Source organism: Macaca nemestrina, chromosome 2 (genome assembly GCF_043159975.1).
Source record: "Macaca nemestrina isolate mMacNem1 chromosome 2, mMacNem.hap1, whole genome shotgun sequence".
NCBI classification, from domain to species: Eukaryota; Metazoa; Chordata; class Mammalia; order Primates; family Cercopithecidae; genus Macaca; species Macaca nemestrina.
In genome coordinates, this window is record NC_092126.1 from 80,190,073 (window position 1) to 80,206,674 (window position 16,602).

General features: G+C 34.7%; 1 protein-coding gene across 5 annotated transcripts in view; it reads right to left on the reverse strand.

Moving 5' to 3' along the window:
* The window catches only part of LOC105466139 (WD repeat domain 49), a 189,786-nt gene that overhangs the window by 150,205 nt on the left and 22,979 nt on the right, over nt 1-16,602 (reverse strand). For all 5 annotated transcript variants that reach the window (XR_011619876.1, XM_071091202.1, XM_071091203.1 and 2 more), the window contains exons 3-5: nt 15,989-16,429; nt 9,484-9,660; nt 8,449-8,623 (exon numbers count right to left, since the gene is read on the reverse strand). Coding sequence is in view for 4 of the 5 variants with exons in the window: in XM_071091202.1 (XP_070947303.1) it covers nt 8,449-8,623; nt 9,484-9,660; nt 15,989-16,429 (793 nt within the window). In the remaining variant the exon portion in view is untranslated. The remainder of the gene's footprint in view (nt 1-8,448; nt 8,624-9,483; nt 9,661-15,988; nt 16,430-16,602) is intronic.

The following is a 16,602-nucleotide window of genomic DNA, read 5'->3' on the forward strand; positions in this document are numbered from 1 at the left end:
ACACTATGGACAAAATGGATCCAATAGATATTTACACAATATTCCATCCAAGAGCTGCAGAATACACATTCTTTTCCTCAGCACATGAATCATTCTCAAAGATATACCGTATGTTAGGTATCAAAAAATATCTTAAGGCATTCAAAAAATTGAAATAATATTGAGTGTTTTCTCTGACCACAATGAATAAAACTAGAAACTAATAACAAGAGTAATTCTGGAAACTATACAAATACATAGAAATTCAACAATAGTCTCTTGAATGACCAGTCAATCAGTGAAGAAATTAAGAAGGAAATTGAAAAATTACCGGAAACAAATGATAATAGAAAAACTACATACCTATAGGATACAGTAAAAGCAGTACTAAGAGGAAAGGTTATAGCTAAAAATGCCTTCATCAAAAAAAAAAAGGAAAAACTTCAAATGAACAATCCAATGATGCGTCTTAAAGAACTAGAAAAGCAAGAATAAAACAAATCCAAAATTAGTAGAAGAAAAGAAATAATAAAGATCAGAGCTGAAATAAATAAAATTGAAAAAAATACAGATTAATGAAACAAAAAGTTTATTTTTGGAAAAGTTAAACAAAAGTGACAAAGCTTTAGCCAGACTAAGAAAAAAAGAGAGCATATCTAAATAAATATAATCAGAAACAGAAAAGGAGACATTATGATTGATACTGCAGAAATTCAAAGGATCGTTAATGGCTACTATGAGCAACTATATGCCAATAACTTGGAAAATCTAGAAGAAATGAAAAAATTCTTAGATACATAAAACCCACCAAGACTGAATTGGGAAGAAATCTTGTTATGTTAAGCAAAATAAGCCAGGCACAAAAAGACAAACATTGCATGTTCTCACTTATTTGTAGGATCTAAATATCAAAACAATTGAACTCATGAACATAGAGAGTGGACGGATAGTTATCAGAGGCTGGGAATCATAGTGGGGGCCTAGTGGGGAGGTGAGGATTGTTAAAAAAAAAAAAAAATACTTAAAAAGAGTAAGGCTATTGTTTGACAGCACAACAGGGTGACTGTAGTCAATAATAACGTAATTGTATATTTTTAAATAACTCAAAGAGTGTAATTGGATTGTTTGTAACTCAAAGTATAAATGCTTGAGGTGATGGAAACCCCAGTTCCCAGGCTGTACTTATTTCACATTTTATGCCAATATCAAAACATCTCATGTACCACATAAATATATACACCTACTCTGTACCCACAAAAAAATGTAAATTAAAAAATAAAGTATAACTGTCTATTCTATCTTTAAAATAAGAATTCAGCACTGCTAAGCATATTTAAAAATAATAATGCAATTAATTCAATTACTTTTCAAAACGCCAAGTAGGCCCATGTCTATGATACAAATGAATCATATTCTTCTACCATGCTACAGAATAAGCTGTAGGACATAGAGCCCTTTCCTCAAACCAGGGTCACTGCTCACAGCGGATTTCAACTGCTTTAAACATACTGACAGAACTGGCAGGAAAGGCAGTGTGGTCTAGCTACCTCGGTAGGGTCTGGAAGACTGATTTAGATGCAGGGAAGTAGAGCCATTCACAAGCAAGATATTAAATCTGGCTTCTCTGCCAACTTAGCCCCTATCAATTATAAAGACTCCCTGAGGAGTCTGTATTCTAAATTTTCTGGCACTTGTTCCACTAATTAGTGTAGCAATTAGCGACTGGGTGTGGTGGCTCATACCTGTAATCCCAGCACTTCGGGAAGCCGAGGTGGGAGGATCACCTGAGTTCAGGAGTTTGAGACCAGCCTGGCTAACATGGTGAAACCCCGTCTCTACTAAAAATAGAAAAATTAGCCAGGCGTGGTGGCACGTGCCTGTAGTCCCAGGTACTTGGGAGGCTGAGGCAAGAGCATCCCTTGAACCTGGGAGACGGAGGTTGCGGTGAGCCGAGATTGTGCCACTGCAGCCTGGGTGACAGAGCAAGACTGTCTCAAAAAAAAAAAAAAAAAAAAAAGCAAAAAAAGCAATTAGTGATTTTGTTAACAGTTCAAACTGTTTTGTGTCTTCTTCTAACCCTGGTCAAATGGGAGAAAACATTTTCAACGCAATAAAATATCAATGACTTTTGTTGCTGGCAATTTCATGTTCATTCTTTCTTTCTTCCCTCCCCAACCCCCGCCACCCCAGAGATGGAGTCTTGATCTGTCACCCAGGCTGGAGTGCAATGGGCAATGGTGCAATCTCAGCTCACTGCAACCTCTGCCTCCCAGGTTCAAGCAATTCTCATGCCTCAGCCTCCCAAGTAGCCGGGATTACAGGCGCCCGCCATCACACCTGGCTAATTTTTGTATTTTTAGTAGAGACAGGGTTTCTCCATGTTGGCCAGGCTGGTCTCGAATTCCTGAACTCAGGTGATCTGCCCACCTCAGCCTGCCCAAATGCTGCGATTACAGGCATGAGACAATGCTCATGGCCTCATTCTTTCAATATCTGCATTCCCAGACTATGGTTTCCAAGGTTTCCAATGATACTGTCTATATGAGGAGAAAATTATTAAAAAGGAAAATTCTCTGAAATTCAAGACATTTATATCTTAGCACTATTACACAAAATCTCTATAATTACTTTACAAGCATTTCAGAATGTAGTTATTTTTCCACTAAAATATGACACAGAACCACTCAGAGAAGATGAAAACATTCACTCCTTCAAAGTTTTAAATAAGAAATTTGAACCTTATCTTAAAGCAGTATGTTAATACTCTTATGTCTGAAACTGAGTTTTTCCTGTGACATTTCATTTTTACAGATATTTTATCCTTAGCGTCAATAAAAATTATTAGCATATTTGCTCATGGGTTTCTTTCTTTTCTCAACTGTATATTCCCTCTTCACACTGAGACAAAAATCACCAAAAATATTTCATGAAGAGTTCTAAGAATATCAAATCATGTTACTGGGGTAAAGAGAATCCCAAATTAAACAGCCATTGGTTGCTCGCTCCTGATACAGCAAATCTTGCAGACAAAGGAGCAGAATCCAAAACAACTACAAATCCCACTCTATTACATTTGAATCCATCCTGCCTTTCCTCCTTCTGCCTTCCTCTTCATTTCAGTCTTCCTCTCTTTTCTCGTATTGAAATAACTGAGCTTCAAACAACAACCAAAAGTCATATTTAAGTTTCTAATCTCTATTACTAAATCTAAGAAAAGGCATTCTTTCGTTGGTTAGGACTGAAGTATATTCACCTTTCAGAGGTACTTGAGGAGTATAGTGGTGATCACGGCTCACTGCAGCCTCAATCTCCTGGGCTGGGTGATCCTTCCAGCCTTGGCCTCCTGGGTAGCTAGGGCTACAGGCCCATGCCACCACACCCAGCTAATTTTTGTGGTTTTTATAGAGTACAGGGTTTTGCCTTGTTGCTCAGGCTGGTCTAAAACTCCTAGGCTCAAACAATCTACCCACCTTGGCCTCCTGAAATGCTAGGATTACAGGCATGGACCACCACTCCTGGCTCTCCATTAAAAAAAAAAAAAAAAGAAAAAAGAAAAAGAAAGAAAGAAATTCTACAAATATTAACATAATTTATTTTGGTATTTCTCTTTTCTTGTGAAAATTCACCCAATAATTTATCTAAGACCTTCAAAGTCAAATTGCAAAATGGCTTTTTTTGCTCAAAATCAAAACATAAAATCCCATAGTGGAAACTAATAGGAATTATTAATTAGAGACACAAGTGCAATTCTTTTAAAAAGAAAAAAGGAAGAAGAAAATTAATATAATGCTTTCACGGGACTTCAGATAGTTCATTTTGGCATACACTAATATTAAAATACAGCTCAGTTTCTCAGCATCAATAGATAAGCTTCCAGTTCTTCTCTGCCCTTAACTAATCTCAACAAGACACTCACTCCAGCATCTTTTGATAAATAAATTATCCATTGTTCCCTACAATAATTATTACAGAGCTCCTAGTACACAATACCATGTGCAGAAGGATACTTTGTTAAGTGTTACTGACTGGCTGCTTAGTTTTGAGTGCTTCAAAGTGAACATGATAATAAACAAACCTTGAAGTGATTATTTAAAAATCTTAGTCGGATGTTAGAAGTTAAGTTTCTTGGGATGGATCTAGATAACAGAATTCAGCTGAAATATGCTAGTGCTTAGTATGGTGCCTATTACATAGTAATTACCTAGCAAATGTTTTTTGGGTGAATATCACATAGAAGTTCCTATCCTTGCAGCTGGTAAAGGGCGTTAAGGTGACTGAAAGATCTCAACAAAAGAAAGAGACTAACTGATTGACAAATATTTATTGTATATTCACTATTTAAAAAGCATTGTGCTGGATTTCTGCTTCCAGCCATGATGGCATAACAAGCACTGAATTTAATCTCTCACCATAAACAACTGGAAAACTGGACAAATATTAGCAACAATATTTTCAGATTTTGACAGTAGGCAAAGTAGAACTGTGAACCCTGAAGGAAGAGAAACAAATGAAGTGGGCCCTACAATTGCTCTGCCTTTCTTGGAAGAAATTTCCAAACTATCAGCACACAGAGCAGGAAACCACACAGAGCCTAGCAGTCTCCAGAGTTGGAGAAACAAAGATTAGAGTTAGAGGACCATGAGGCAGCTAGAAAATATGGGACAGTCCTAGAGAAAAAAGAGAGAGAGAGAGAGAAGAAAGAAAATTTTGAAAAAATAACAATAGAAAAATTTCCAAGTTTAATGAAAACTACAGATTCACAAATCCAAGCATTTTAATGAATTTTAACCAGTATAAACACATACACATATACACATACACCCCACGAAAAACTAAGGTATATCATAATCAAATGGCTTAAAATCAGTGATAAAGAGAAAATCTTATAAAACATTGTATTCCGTGTTATAGTAGATACTAAGGTGAATGAACAATATAGTGCTTGCCCCAAGAAGAATGTTTTAATTTCCATTTATATGTAAATGTAATTTTCATGTGGGGCATTCAAATTTCCTTCTAGGCTTGGGAAGGTAAGAGACAGGACTCAAATTCTAACGTGGGTACAGAAATTGGTAGGTTTGGTTCACAGGGTGGGCAGCATTGCAAAGCAAGATTTTGAAGAAGAATTCAGGAGCAATGCCAAAATTGAGAACCTTGCAAATAATGCAATGAAGAGTCCATCTGAATTAGACAGAGGAAGAGGCAAAATAAAGAGTTTGATGTAAGGTGAAGTGGCAAAAAATAAAGGACGTTTCAGGAAAAACATTGGCAAGAAAGACTCTTCTGTGGTAGGCCAGACATAGTGGCTGACACCTATAATCCTAGCACTTTGGGAGGCCCAGATGGGCGGATTACTTGAGGTCAGGAGTTCGAGACCAGCCTGGTCAACACAGTGAAACCCAGTCTCCACGAAAAATATAAAAATTAGCCCGGCGTTATGGCATGTGCCTGTAATCCCAGCTACTCAGGAGGCTGAGGCATGAGAATCGCTGAACCTGAGAGGCAGAGATTGCAGTGAGCCGAGATCGGACCACTGAACTCCAGCCTGGGCGACACAGTGAGTGAGAGTCCATCTCAAACAAATAAACAAAAGAAACTTCAAAAACATTTTTTAAAAGAAATACTCGTCTTTGGTTGCAGAATCTGGGGTATCTCAGAATGAAGAATCCTCCTCCGGAGGAGAAGATGAGCTGTGAAGAGTCTGTGCATTGGGCCAGGTAGGATCTGTAATCTTCAAATAAAAAATTCCCTAGCTAGAAGTGGAAAGTTCTATAAGACATCCTAAGATGGTTTATCATTCCACATTTTTAGACCTCAAATCCTGAAGACGGTTGCTTCAGAGAGCTGCCTGTTTCTGTCCTCTCTTTATCATTTCCATTTTCTAATGATCAAAAACCTTCTAACTAGCCAGTCTGATTGCAGTTTCTTTCTCCTCCAATCCATGCTGAACAAACTACCAAGCAAATTTTTCCTAAATGCTGTCTGCATTGGGTCTGTCCAAGTTTCCCCAAAAGCCTTCAATGTTTCACGGCCCATATCTTCCAACGTTATGTTCCCATATGACCTATTTGTTTCTTATTTCCCTAATATTCAGTGTCTGATCTATTCATGTTTACCTCTCCTTCTGTCATCATTGTGTCTGCTTGTCTACTTTTGCTCATGTTGCCCATGTTCTCTTTTTCTCTCCCTCATCCATCCTTCAAGTACCACCACTAATCCTTAAGGCTTTTTCTTACGGCTTTTCAGGCTTAAGAACTACTCTAGGAGTCAAAATCTTGTTTATAAGGTTTAGTAGTTAATTTTCAGTACCACTGAACAATGTTCTAATAAGGTGACTTGTATTAGTTTCTATTTCTTTCAGTTATTAAGTTTTCTGAGGGTTGAGTCTATAATTAATCTTTCTTCTATAGTCTCAAATGCCTAAGACCGTTTTAAGACACATAAAAGATAAATAAATAATTGTTGATTGACACTCCAGTCCATAAATCAAATAAACTGTTTAAAGTAAATGTGTTTGTGTGTATTCCTATCGTTGTCCCAAAAATTATCTACTTGATTATAATGAATTTTTAATCAAAGAACTGAGAAATATGTAATATGAATAAGATAGCAAAGATTCTTAACTATATATGTATGTATGTGTATATATATATACCTAATTTGTATTACATACATAGTTCTTTATATATACACAAAACTTCTCTGTAGCCAATTCCTACTTTGCAGTGATTTGACGCCAGACTGTGAAATTGGATTCCTTAGGTCATAAACGTGAATCTCCACTGCTAATACTAAACTAAATTCCCATGTTTGTTTGTCAGTAGAGGAGGGAACCAAAGATCAGAATGCTATGATGGACACATGATAAGTAGCAAATCAGCATTGACCTAGAGAATAATCCTTGTCCTATAACTTAAGAGACAAATGCTCACTGATAGGTTACTTCATTGGTATGGTTGATTTTTTGAGAACCTTAAATAAAATTGAGGCAGAGTCTGCAGTGAGAGCTTTCCCATTCTTTTCCTAAACATGAGAGTATATAGATATAATGCATCATTGGAAAAGACAATCACAATTTAAAAGCCTTACTTGTTATCTCTCCAACCCTTTCTAAGACAGCTTTCTATAGGCTTCTCTGTATTTACTCATATTAATTTAAGATTATTGACTCAAATAATACATTAAATTTCAGAGAACCTACTGGGAGTAAATTTCAAAAACTATCACTTTATTATTATAATCTAGTCTTTGGCATATGTATGAATATTCATATTAATATACTAATATGAATATGAATATGAATACAAATTTAAAAATATAATGTTTTTCAGAAGAAGTTGAAATAGCTCCATTCCAGATATTTTTAAAACTCTGATTCTCATTTTCATGTTATGAAAACTTAACACGTAATTTTCTGCCTGTCACACTTAGTAGATGACCAAAAACTGTCATCTTTTGTTTTTCCTGCAATTAATATCATGCCAGAATTTAAAAATGTAAAGAAGGTACTAAAGGCATGGTATGATTTATATAAAATTAAAAAATGCAGAGCACATAGTTCCTCACATAGGAAATTATTACTGTGGGTATACATTAAAGAATTAGTTTCAACCTTCTGAAACCCAAAGAGGGTGAAATTACCATAAAAGCCAACAGTTGGATCCATGTTGACTGTCTCTTCTTCAAACTATATTAGGAATAGACCAATAACATTAATCTCACCAAATTTCATTAAAGTCAATGAGATTGTTAATTTTCATTCTTTTCAGTGAACATTCTTTAATGCAGCAATTTATTATCATACTCCTTAGTATTTAAACAAAGAAATATTAATGCAGATATTGCACATTTGAATCTTGAGCCATCAGATAAAATTAAGATATTTTATGAAACTAATTCATTGGTGACTATGTTTTAAGAAAGTTCTGGTTTTCTATAGACACTGATTTTATAACATAGTCTTATTACACAAAGAACCGCCACTCAAGTACTCTAGATTAGAGAAATTCGGTCATTACATCAAAAAAAGAAAATTAAGACGATTCAATTTTAAAGGCAGTCAAACTAATATGCTTCCCATGAGAACATAAAGAAAACAAAGGAATGTTCTTGAGGGAACTTGTTAATTTCTTTTATTAAACAGCCCTCAATGTAACTAGATGAGATTAGCTAGGATCAGAGTTGAGTTGAAGCTAAATGAATTCTACGACAATGTTTTCCTTTCTCTTAAGATTTCTTGAGCACATTGGTCACCTGAATTAATTGTATGAGGCATAAATTCAGAAGGAAAAAAAAACAAAAAGAATCCTTGCCAGCATTCAAGGGATAGCAGAGTGCAGGCCACAACCTCCAGAGAACCAGTTATTGGTTTCTAGACTTAAACATTTTGTGTGAAGCATTTTCATCAAATAATATAAATGTACAAGTCAGAGGTGACCATTTACTTTCATTACTGTTCAAATTCAATACCTTGCCTGACCCAGTCTCCTTGATGAAGTTTATGCTCTAATATGTGGCAACATTTGTGACATCCAGAGAGCAGCTCTGCCCAGTTAATGGTCATGGTGGCTTCTCCATCTTCACATGCACTAGCAGGCCGTTCAAACAGGGAAATCAAGGCTGCTGTGAAAGCAATGGCTTGAACCTTGATGAAGACATTGAAAGAACAACAGTCAACAGGATAATTGTTGCAAGAAGATTCTATGTTATTTTAGTTTAATAAGGAATAGCTCTTAATTTAATAAGAATTTCTTCAATACTATTTAAAGGATGCAGGCTGTTATACTAAAAAACAGAACAATTATTAGTTTGGTGACACAGTTACTAAAGGGCAGTCTTTTACTTGTTTTTAAGACACATTCATCGTCAAAATAGTAAGAATGAAAACCTTTCACAATTACAAAAGGAAATTGTTTAAATTAGCCTACTTCAGAGGTCACAGATATATTCTAGTTTCATTCAGTAAGTAATAATTTTTCATAGGTCAGGTGAAATTTGATAGGAAGACAGAAATATTTGTATCCAATATCTAGGTTTCAGAGCTGCCATCTCTAATCCTTTTGTTATATGATACAGGCAATGGGCACTCACTAGGAAATTGGTACTGAGAAACCCAATATTCTATGTAGGAAAACAAGAACAATAAATTTGAAAGCATTTTGAGGAATAAATGTAATCATTTAATATTAAACATTTATTCATATTGGGATCTAATAAATTTAGCATCCTATGGTGAAAAAGGTTAGGAAGATCTTTTTTTCTAAATGAGAAAAGCGAGACTATAGACAGACCAAAAAACAAACAAACCCACACACACAATTAAGATTTGTTTTTGTAAGCAAGAAGACAAACTGTGACCTAATCCATCTCTTCTATGTCCAATGTGCATATAAGCCATAATGTAATTAAATTTGGAGGTCACACTCATTGCATTTTAATTTCTATTTTAAACTACAGTTTGATGATTAAATCCATAGTATTCAATCTTAATCTACCCTCACTTACCTTTCCAGTTATATCCCCAAAAGAAAGAATTGATTCATTGGCATCAAGAGGATCATACCAATAATCCATGCAAATTGGTGTTCCTTTCAGGCCTTGGAGTTTGTACTGGCAAGCAAATTCTTCTTTGGACAGCAGATCATAGAAACAAATCTCTTTACTTGTAAAAGCCACTGCTATCTAAAGTAGCAGAGTAGAAAATCAGAAAGTAATTCTGATGGATTTAGCAAAATTAATATGCAAAGCAGACATGCCACTCTAATTGCCAAATCAGACTTTGTTCTCTGAGGAGCCTTAACAGTATTACAGAAGCAAAGAACAGTGGCACAAATGTACTTTATCCTAACTGTGGAATCCAGCCAAGAAGAAATTTTTCCTATTAGAAGCATTTGAACATGCTTTATTTCCTATCCCTATTCCACACGCTCACCAACATCCCCATCCATGGGAGACTAGACCTCTAATCACATAGGAGAGACTAAGGCACAAAGATATGGTATTATACAGTCATACCAGAAACTTTACAAACCATGTTTTATGATGCAAATAGAGACTTTCATGGAAATCATTTGATACAGACTCTATAAGTAGCTTTATCTGAAGTCAGAGAAAACCCTAAAGGCTATACGAGAAAGGGGAAAATATTTAACAACATAAAAATAAGTCAATAGAAAATGTCCCTGTGAAGATTCACACATTGAATTTACTAGAAAAAGACTTCAATTCAACATATATATATATACACACACACATACACACACACACGCACACACACACAAATATATATATATATATATATATATATATTTTTTTTTTTTTTTCAAACAACTAAAGAAAACGAGGTCTAAAGAAGTAAAGGAAAGTATGTGGCTGGGTGTGATGGCTCATGTCTGTAATCTCACCACTTTGAGAGGCCGACACAGGAGGATTGCTTGAGGCCAGGAGTTCAAGAACAGCCTGGGCAACATAGCGAGACTCCCATCTTTAAAAAAGAAAGAAAGAAAGAAAGAAAGAAAGAAAGAAAGAAAGAAAGAAAGAAAGAAAGAAAGAAAGAAAGAAAGAAAGAAAGAAAGAAAGAAAGAAAGAAAGAAAGAAAGAAAGAAAGAAAGAAAGAAAGAAAGAAAGAAAGAAAGAAAGAAGAAAGAAAGAAGGAAAGAAAGAGAGAGAGAGAGAGAAAGAAAGAAATATTAGAATGATGTTTCATCAAATAGAGAATTTTAAGAAACATGCATCAATTACTAAAATCACCATTCTGCCAATCTTTGCCCTTTAATTGGAGTGGTTAGTCCATTGATATGATTACTGAAAAGGTAAGATTTACATCTGCCATTTTTCTAACAGTATAGCCCCATAACACATGAAGCAAAAACTAAAATTATTGAAGACAGAGTAGGCATTTCAACAATAACAGTTGGAGATTTCAATACTCTACTTTCAATAACAGATAGAACAACTGAGCTGAAGATCGGTAAGAAAATGAAGACTTGACAAACACTATAAAACAACTAGATCTCAGGTATGTCTAAAGAACACTCCATTCCAACCTCAGCAGGATGCATTTCTTCTCAAGTGCACATGGCACATTCTCCAGGGTAAACCATATATTAGGTGATAAAGCAAATCTCAATAAATTTAAAAGATTATAAATTATATAAATTATATTCTCCAAACACAATGGAATGAAATTAGAAGTATCATTCAACCAAACAAAATTTGGGAAATTCACAGCTACATGGAAATAAAACAACACACTTCTAAGTAACCAATGGGTCAAAGAAGAAATCACAAGAGACATGAAAAAAATACACTCAGATGAATGAAAACAAAAACACAACATACAAAAAACTTATGGAATAGAGTAAAAGCAATGTCTAGAGTAAAATTTATATTTGCAAACATCAATCTAAAAAAAATCTGAAATCAATAACCTAACTTTCCATCTTAAGAAACCAGAAAAAGAAGAGCAACCTAAATCCAAAGCCAGCAGAAGGAAGAAAAAATAAAATTAGTACAGAAATAAAGCAAATAGAGAATGAAAAAGCAATAGAGAAAAACAATGAAATCAAATTAGTTCTTTGAAAAGATAAACAAAATTGGCAAAACTTTAGCTGGACTAACCAAAAAAAAAGAGATGATAGGCCAGGCGCGATGACTCACGCCTGTAATCTCAGCACTTTGGGAGGCCGAGACGGGTGGATCACGAGGTCAGGAGATCGAGACCATCCTGGCTAAGACGGTGAAACCCCATCTCAACTAAAAACACAAAAAATTAGCCAGGCATGGTGGCGGGTGCCTGTAGTCCCAGCTGCTCAGGAGGTTGAGGCAGGAGAATGGCGTGAATCTGGGAGGCAGAGCTTGCAGTGAGCCAAGATCCTGCCACTGCACTCCAGCCTGGGAGATAGCGTGAGACTCCGTCTCAAAAAAAAAAAAAAAAGAAAGAAAGAAAAAAAGAGATGATATAAATTACTAAAATCAGAAATAAAAGAGTGGACAGTACCATCGACGTTGCAGAAATAAAAAAGTATTAGTAAGATAAAATTATTATATACCAAGAAATTAGTTAACATTTATGAAATGCATAAATTTCAGGAAACAAAAACTATGTAAACCAACTCAATAAGACAGAAAATATCAACAGAACTATGATGAATGAAAGATTAAATTAATAGTCAAAAAAAGTGTCACAAAGACAATCCTCAACTAGATGGCTTCACTGATAAATTCTACCAAACGTTTCAAGGAAAATACCACCAATACTTCTCAAACTCTTCCAAAAAATGACAGCAAAGGTAACACCTCCCAAATCATTTTATCAGGCCAGGATTACCCTAATACTGAAACCAGAGAAAGACATCACAAGAATAGAAAACTGCAGATCTATACCTCTTAATATAAATGTAAAATGTATACTGAACTAAATACTAGCAAGGAGAATTTAGCAACATACAAAAAAGTTTACACATCATAGCAAAGTAATATTTATCCCAGGAAAACAAGGTTTGTTTAACATGCAAAAATCAATCAGTGTAATACATCATATTAATAGAATAAAAGACAAAAGCTATATGGTAATCTCAGTAGATGCAAACAATGCATTTGACAAAATCCAACACATTTTCATGATAAAAACACTCAACAAACCAGAAATAGAAGAGAATTTCTTCAACCTCATAAACAGCATGTACTACAACAACAACAACAAAAATCCTACAGCTGACATCACACATATTGGTGAAAAAATACATATATTCCCCATAAGATCAGAAACAAGACAAGGATGTTCACTCTCACTACTTCTATTTAATATGGTATGGAGTTTCTAGCCAGATAAATTAAGCAAGAAAATGAAATTTTAAAATATCAATATTGAAAAGGAGGAAGTTAAACTAGATCTCTATATCTATTTGGAGATAACATGATATTATATATAGGAAATTTTAGAAATGCTCAAAAACACTACAGAACTAACACATGACTTCAGAAAGATGCAGAACATATTATCATTTTTGAAAAATCTGTTGTATTTCTATACAATGAACAATCTAAAAATGAAATTACCAAAGGCAATGTTAAGAGAATGTAAAAACTAAGATGCAGGTTTTGCAAAGTATCCATCTGATAAATCTATCTACCCAGAATATATAAAAACTCTCGAAACTCAATAATAAGATAACAACCTTAATAAAAAATTGGAAAAGATTTGGATAGACATTTTACAAAATAAGATGTACAGGTAGCAAACCAGCACGTGAAAATATGCTTAACATCATTAGTCACTAGGTAAATATGAATTAAAGCCATAATAAGATCTAAATGCAGGCCTTTTAAAATGGCTAAAATTGAGAGAGAAAATAACTGATCATACCAAATGTTTGTGAGGCCATATCCACAAAATGGAATGCTGCAGAGCAATAAAAACTAGTAGTATACCTCAAAACATGGATAATTCTCAAAATAGTTATGCCATGTTAAAAAAAAAAAAGAAAGAAAGAAAAAGAAAAAAAGGAGTACACACAGTATGGTGCCAATTATACAAAACTCTAGAAAATCCAAATTAATCTATAGTGACCGAAAGCAGATCAGTGCTTGCTTAACAAAAAAGGGATGGGAGGAGTTACTAAACACTGCAAGGAAATTTCTGAGGGTGATTAATATGTTCATTGTCTTCTTCATACTGTTGATTTTTCACAGGTCATGTATGTGTTAAAATCTATCAACTTGGGACACTTTCATATGTGCAGTGTATTTTGTATAATTATATTTCAATAAATCTGTTTCAAAAAGAATAAAAGCAACATTCTTTAAGATTCTATATTGAGTAAGCACAAAAGAAAGACTAAGATTTTAGTTCAGTGCTGAAAAGAAGAAATAGTGCAACAGAAATATCATATAATAATAACAGCACACTGCACAGAGATATAAAAAAATCATCTGGACTATATCTTTTAATTCATACAAGTTAAATATTAGCACTAGATACTTAGCAAAAAGGAATTGGATCTCATGTCAGCAGTCACTATGGAGGCAGCAAAGACTGAAGCCCAGGTCTAAAGTTGGCCTACCTCAGTTTACAAGTCTTGGCAACCCTGATTACATCCTTTGTGACTGAGGGTAAATTATACAACTTCTCTTTGCTCAGTCTCTCATTTGTGAAGTGGGAATAATAACTACTCCATGGTGATTTTGAGAGGATGAATAGATAAGGGCATAGGAAGCTACTGAGGATGAGAATGATTTATGGTTCCAAACAATAGAGCATACATTTTCCCACTAAAAATAACCTGCCTTTTTGGAGAAATGCTGATTTTAGGTCTGGCATAGGAAATATACAAGATGATTCTAGAACATTTTGTCATACCAGGAAACAAAGAAGCTTTCAAGTGCTGTCAGGATTATAAAAAGACTCAGAAGCCAACCTGCATTGTTCCCACTCTCTAAAGAGGGTGCAATTTCTGGTATGGGATAACAACTCAGTAGATTAAAACAAATCAAAAATTTTAAATCCATGATTTTTCAATTATACTGATAATAATAATAATAGTACTCATTGTTTATTTTTAGACAATATTAGAAAACCAGCTCATTATTTTGAAAACTGGCAAAAAACGTGAAAAATTACGCATTTATTCTGCCTTTAATTTGTACCACATGATGACTAAACAATTAATGGGATTATTTCTTTTTTATAAGGTATTCTGGCTTAAAGGAAAAGGAAATTGTGAAATTAGAATATCATCTTCTGACCCCTAAAAAAATTCATGGATTTAGGAATAGTCAGCAATAACTGCTAACATCTCAAGAAGAGGGAGAACCAGGTATTTAATACCTACTGGCTGAAGAACACATAGTCATCTGTTCTAAACAAACTAACCACTCCAAAACTACACAAGGCTTTATACTTGACTACCAATTCACTAGAAAAATCACGGAATGGCTGGACATATTAAACAACACCATGTAGACACAGTCTGTGAAATCCAGACTGTGGAAAATTCTAAAGGACAAACCTTGGTTTCTTTAACAAAAACATCAACAGCAACAGCCAAAATTTGCAAAAAAAAAAAAAAAAAAAAAAGCAGGAAAAAAGAAAAGCATGTGTATCAAAAAAGACATATTAACCATTCACAATATTTGGACCTTATTCAGATCTTCATTGAAACAAACTATTGATAAGACAATCAGGAAAATATGTACATGACTGGATATTTCATGATATTAAGAAAATATTGCTATGGATATTAAGTGTGATAGCGGTATTTTGGCTATGCTAAAATAGAGACATCTTTTAGAAATACAGAAATATTGACAGATGAAATAATATGATGTTTTGGATCTTAAAGGGGAGGTATAGATGAAACAAGATTAGCTGTGAATTGAAAATTATTGAGTGAATCCTGAGTACATCAGGTTTCTAATACTATTCTCTCTGCTTGTGCATGCACTTGAAAATTTTCATAGTAAAATCTACCTTCTGCTTAATATAAAATATTAACATGTGGATTCTTCAAGATCCAACCTTCCATGTCAAAATTATTTTACTCAGAGTATGTTATCTTTCTGAGAGGTATAGGTATATGAAGATGTTTAGACCCAGTAGGCCCTATTAGAATGAAGACACTGACTAGTACAGTGATCAAAATTAGATAAGCAGTTCTCTTTAATTGCACTGAATCCTGCCATGCACAGTAATAGCCTCTCAGTTCTACATATAGATCCATGATCCTGCTGTAAACTATACAGGAGTAAAGTTCTTATAAGCTAATAATGAAGCATGGCCTCATTGAAGACAGAGCCAGGAATCTGAGCCATCAGCCACAGTGTCATTACAAGGCACCCAAGAGAACAGCTTGGGAAATCATGTAGTTCTGTTGGCACTACCTGTTCCCCCTCCAGGTCAGGAGAAAGCCACCAAGAGTAATATAGCTTTCTGTTACTGCTAGCCAGGAGTCCCACCCCATAACTTTTTCCTCTTTTACAAACAGTAATTTTTTTTATAAAGAGTCTGTACCTTGTTTACATTTTCCAGAGAAACCAGGCTTGTCACCCACAGGTGTTTGAGCTTGGTGGCATCTGAAGTGATGGGGAATGTTTCTTGCAGCTTTAAATTCTCTCCCCAGATTGCTAATAAACCTTCTTTACTAATCGTCAGATAATGACTTGAACTTTTTAAGAAAATTACTTTTTGAATGTTGTCCTTGTGTTTTACTGGGAGGAATTCCAGGTCCTTCCACTGGGGCACCACAGTTGCCTTTGCTCGTTCATCTTGCTTGTTAAGCTCTAGCAGTATAAAAGAAGTCAGCTTGTCCCAATTAATGAAGCCATCTTGGGCCACATCCACTTTGTCAAAGAGCTCCCCATATTCTTCCTTCGTGCCCCAACCAACAATCTCTGTCATCTTCTGTGTAAAGTCTTCTCTGGACATACAAATGATTTTCCTTGGCTCTGGGGACTAGAAACGGGAATCCAAAAACAATAATGAGACAACAGTGAAAGCATCATATGCACAAGAGCACTGTGCTACTCACAAAGGTGAATTTAATCAGCAATTCTGCCAACATGAAAAGAAAAATGTCTTTTGCTTGATAACAGTAATATACTCAAGTGAACTTACGCTGGGGACCA